Genomic DNA, 5,347 nt, shown 5'->3' with positions numbered 1-5,347 from the left:
TGTGAACCATGTGCCACCATCGGCAACTATTTGTGATTATGCCAAGCCTTTGTGTAAATTTCGGAGTTTGGAGGTTTATTTCTACGGAGCCCCTAAAGGATCTAGGTAGAAATTTTTTTTTTTGAAAGCTAAATTGTTCCCTCAATTTAATAAATCGTTCCCTCAATTTATTATTTCATTCCCTCAATTTAATAAATCATTCTCTCAATTTAATAATTCGTTCCCTCAAATATGGAATAACACAGTAGTCTAGGACCAACAGTTTTAACAGGGTCGTCTCTTCAGCTCTCGTACAGACACTGGTATGTTGTTACCATAATGAACTAATAATGCTTTATGTGTGTATGCTATCGGTAGTCAGACTCATGTAGCGAGAACTCTGTACAAACTCTCATTTACTATCATGGCTCCGTCGGTAGTAAATTAACCTCCAAAGTACACTACAGTGGTTGCTTGCTAGCTATATATATATATATATATATATATAAAGTTAGCTAACATTTTATTAATTTGTTGTCCATATGGCTATAAGCACTCGAGATGGATTACGACTCATTTAACAGCTTCATCGAGTTCATTCGAAGTCGTCACATTGAAGAAGCGACAGTCCAGAATTTCATCAGTGAAAAGGTAACGCTGTGCTTCAGTATCTAGCTACTTCAGTATCTACCGAGTGGGCCTTATCAGTCATTGCTTTGTTTACATGGTGTTGTTCAAATTAATGTAACTAGCTTATAAAAGTTCTGTACTGAACAGTAAATATTCTGCGTTTAAAGACAAGAGTCATAACATCTATGGTTAGCGCATAATTTTAATAGGCATTCATATCTAAATAAATATTATAAATAAGTCTTTTTAATATCATCTCCTTAATATCAGCATTTTGGTTTGGTTGTAAACAGGACACCACAGGAGTATTTCATATACAGTAGCACTGTTAAATTTGTCACACAACACAGACACCTGGATGTCTAGCTAGACTTTTCCTATTGGACAGGTTCATCTTTGGGCTTAAAGTACCTTGCTAAACTGAGATATTGTGAAATCCCATTTATTTATTGGTATTATTTTATTTCATGAAAATAAATAATACAATAATTTAAAATATATTACAGTATCCACCATATTACATGTATGTAAACTTTCACATAACTCTTAACAGTTCACTCATCTTTTTTTAGATTGACTGTTTTGCAATTGATGGCATGCCAAATGAGGACCTGTCAAAGTACCTGCCAAAATATGGTGATCGTTTAGCTGTGCGCCAGTATTGCAAACGGGAGGTAGCAAGACTTCAGGAACCAAGAAACCTACCAAAAGCCACAGAGAACCTTATGACAAAACTCAAGGACAGAATACTTAAACGCAGACATGATGACACTAACCGCTCTGAAAAGCTTAGAAACAACACTAATGCACAGAAATTGGAGCGCAGTTTCCAAATTGGAGTACTTCAGCAAGAAGGGGACATTCTTAAGCAAGTGAGAGAGAAAAAGGGTGGGGGTAAACGTCAAGTAAAAGCCTTTAAAAACACCACAATGGCTGAAATACTGGAATCAGCAAAGATCCTTTTCTTTCCTAATGGTAAGTCAAAGCTTGGAAAGATCTCAGATTTTGAATGTGATATTTGTGACTTCACAGAAGAAATCCTGGCTCCACATGTTACTTTAATAGACATTTATGAACTTAGAAAAGTAAAAATGCTGCGCCTTTACCTCATCATCAAGAGAGTGGAAGAGAATACAGGATCAGTGGCTGAGACAGAAGGTGCCTCCTCTGTTGTCTTAGAGGATGCACCCTCAAATTACATACCACAGGGCCAAAAGTCAACAGAAAGCACTACAGGCCTGAAAGACAGTGTATGTACAGACTTGTTGGATGTATCAGTTCAAGACCATGAAGAACAGCCATCACTTGCAATAGTAACATTAGACATGGTATCTCATCTTTCCCCTATAATAATTGATGAGCCAGCAAATTTGGAAAACATACAAATTCCCGAAGCTTCCTTTAGTGAAACTCATGCTCAGCAGACTTATTTGTCAGTACAAATTGATGGGCAAACTTCACAGATCTCCATTGATGAGGAAATTCAAGTGGGATATCATGCACTTCCAGATGATGGTGAGGTTCTTGATGACACATTACCCATTGACATGGACAGTCTGATTTATAATCAGCCACCACAGGTGACAAAGATTAGATTACGCAGAGGAAATGTGTTTCAAGATTTAAATAATGTGTTTCACTGTGGTCTTGTGTCAGTTAGTGATACACTAGAAATAGAAATGGTTTTACCCAACGGTTCTACAGAAAAAGGAGAAGACAATGGAGGTGTGCTCAGGGATGCCTTAAGTGAATACTGGGATGCATTTATTATGAAGTGCACAACAGGCAATGCAATCAAAATTCCTATGATTCGACATGACATGACAGACAAGTGGACTGATGTTGCAAAAGTAATGGTGCTTGGATATAATAATGCAAGCTACTTTCCCATTGCATTAGCAAAACCTTTCTTGAAGCATTGTCTTGGACTTGAGGTAACATCAGAAGAACTCTGGGAAACATTTCTGCAGTCAATCCCAAATGATGAAAGAAGAATTGTAGAACAAGCAATGCAAGACTTCCCATCAGTTTCTGACAGTGAAGACTGGCTTGACTTCATTGATGCCCACAATGTGAAAACACTCATCAGTGCAGAAAACCTCAAGAAAACGTTACTTGAAGTGTCTCACAAAGAAATCATTCAAGATCCTGCATATATATCAGAGTGCTGGAATGAAGAATTGAAAAAACTGAAATTGCCTCCTGGGGGTTTAGACGAGATCCTGTGCAACCTTTACCCATCCAACAAGAAAGTTCTTGCAGCTCTTCAGCCAGATGAAAATTTGAATAAGCGGGACCAGGCCATTTTTGACTTCTTAAAGAAGTATATACGCAACTGCTCACATACACATCTGAAACAATTTCTTCGATTTTGTACAGGTAATTACACAGTACTATTATTATTTATTTTATTTTTTTCCACATCTATGAATGTGTTATACAATTGCATTTTCATTATACAGCAGTACAATGTAGAATAAAATAAATTTTTTTTATTTTATAGGTGCAGATGTTCTTGTAACATCCACTATTCATGTGAGATTTGTTGCACCAAGCAGTGATTTTGTCAGAAGTCCCCAAGCACATACCTGTGGTTGTGTGTTGGAGATGCCTAACACTTACACATCATACCTGGAAATGTCAGAAGAGTTCAGCCGGCTTCTGGACTCAAATGTCTGGGTGATGGACATCCTTTAATTGATGGTACATTGCATATTTTCACAATAAAGAGAGTATCATATATGTCAACACACCTTTTAATTTGTTGGACAAATATTTCTTGATGATAAAATAAACACTTCTAAATTTACTAGAATATGCTAGTTAAAAAAAACTGTCAAAACACTTATTTTGTTTACTTTTATTATATGTAGGGGTTAGGGCCCCTTACTGTTTACCTCACACTGCAGGTTTTGAAGAATGTTCAGGTGTAAGTACACACAGTTTTCTCTCTCTCCCAACTACTCATACAAAGTGCATTTATACTATGCTTTTTTTCAAACACTAAACATTTACAAATTAATTCAGGCTTGCAATAAATGTTTGATTAAATCAAAGTAATCAATAAGGAGACAGGGTCAATAAATGGCTACTTGTCACTGTTCACGTTTTTTCTGTTGGATTGCTTAAAATGGATGTCTGTTAATCAAATTGTAATAATAATAATAATAATAGTTCTTCAATTGTTTTCAAGTTAAAAATGTTTCTTTTATTCTTGTTTTTTTTGTCAATATGCATACAGTAGATTACCTTTTTGAATGTTTCACCCAGTTTCTGAAGTTCCAGTTCAAATGTAAGTAAATTACTCCATGTTTTACTGTCACACTCATATACAAAAAATACATAATACATAAAATAAAATACATAAAAATACATAAATATGCACTTCTTAGTTCTACAGCTAGATGTTCTTCAATGACCAGGACCTCCACAAAGCAGGTGGATCATTTTCAGCTTCAGTGACCAGTGACATGGTGGTGCTGTATTAGTATGTGTTGCACTGGTATGAGTGAATCAAACACAGTGACCAGTGACATAGTGGTGCTGTATTAGTATGTGTTGCACTGGTACGAGTGAATCAAACACAGTGACCAGTGACATGGTGGTGCTGTATTAGTATGTGTTGCACTGGTATGAGTGAATCAAACACAGTGACCAGTGACATGGTGGTGCTGTATTAGTATGTGTTGCACTGGTATGAGTGAATCAAACACAGTGACCAGTGACATGGTGGTGCTGTATTAGTATGTGTTGCACTGGTACGAGTGAATCAAACACAGTGACCAGTGACATGGTGGTGCTGTATTAGTATGTGTTGCACTGGTATGAGTGAATCAAACACAGTGACCAGTGACATGGTGGTGCTGTATTAGTATGTGTTGCACTGGTATGAGTGAATCAAACACAGTGACCAGTGACATGGTGGTGCTGTATTAGTATGTGTTGCACTGGTATGAGTGAATCAAACACAGCTAAGCTGTGCACAGTACACCACAACATACAGGTCAAGTGTCACTGAAGTGAGAGTATGATCCACCTGCTCTGTGGTGGTCATGTAGACGTCTAAAAATGAATGGAAAATATGGAAAATGGAAAATAAGTGTAGATACAAGGTTTTGATGTTATAACTGATAAGAGGAGAGAAAATAATATTCTAACTTTCTAATCATATAAAACTATTTTTTGTTGGTAGATTAGAAGTTTTCTTGGTCTTTCCAGACTTTTCTCTAGATGTCACAAATGAAGATTGCAAGCTGCTCTGGATAAGTGTGACAGCAATATACAATTTGTATATCTGTTGTTTTTGTTTTCTCAGGTGTACAAGCTTAAATGTTGCTGAACATCTTAAAGATTTTAAATCTAAAAAACATTTATTGTAACTTTTTTATTTGCTCTCATTTACACTTAAATCCTCCCTCTCTCACACACAGAGAAGTTATCTTAGATTTTTGTATTTTATGTTTGTTTTGTAAACCTATGAGGATAATGTGACATTTATAACAAAAAAAATCTTTTCCTTGTTATACAAGATGTCTACAAGATGTTACAGAAGCAAAAAATACATGAATAAAGTCGGGTTGTACTACAGTTGTACTGTTTGTAATTTTTCATAGATTTTAAATTATGCCAATTTTTTCCTTGAGTGTAAGGTATAAATTAATACCCATGTAGAGATCTTCAGGAACAGTTAAATTGTACTCTGCCATTATGTAGGTACACAGACTGTAAACATCCTCAT

The 5,347-nt window shown here is 35.9% G+C and overlaps 1 protein-coding gene across 3 annotated transcripts; it reads left to right on the top strand.

Moving 5' to 3' along the window:
- The first annotated feature begins 224 nt into the window (after window positions 1-224).
- On the top strand, window positions 225-5,132 carry LOC143500373 (uncharacterized). Of its 3 annotated transcripts, none has more exons than XM_076994490.1 (7): window positions 225-302; window positions 533-630; window positions 1,182-2,988; window positions 3,113-3,312; window positions 3,483-3,538; window positions 3,854-3,901; window positions 4,925-5,132. In XM_076994490.1, exons 2-4 carry the CDS (start codon window positions 541-543, stop codon window positions 3,304-3,306), a joined length of 2,091 nt encoding a protein of 696 aa, XP_076850605.1. In that variant the 5' UTR covers window positions 225-302; window positions 533-540; the 3' UTR covers window positions 3,307-3,312; window positions 3,483-3,538; window positions 3,854-3,901; window positions 4,925-5,132. The 3 variants fall into 3 exon arrangements, with proteins under 3 accessions (XP_076850605.1, XP_076850604.1, XP_076850602.1); XM_076994489.1 differs by having other exon boundaries at window positions 3,851-3,901; XM_076994487.1 differs by having other exon boundaries at window positions 3,851-3,901; window positions 4,802-5,132.
- The last annotated feature ends 215 nt before the right edge of the window (window positions 5,133-5,347 follow it).

This window comes from Brachyhypopomus gauderio, unplaced genomic scaffold (assembly GCF_052324685.1).
Source record: "Brachyhypopomus gauderio isolate BG-103 unplaced genomic scaffold, BGAUD_0.2 sc143, whole genome shotgun sequence".
Taxonomy (NCBI): domain Eukaryota; kingdom Metazoa; phylum Chordata; class Actinopteri; order Gymnotiformes; family Hypopomidae; genus Brachyhypopomus; species Brachyhypopomus gauderio.
Note: the sequence above shows the minus strand (reverse complement) of the source record. Positions and strands in the feature narration are given on the sequence as shown.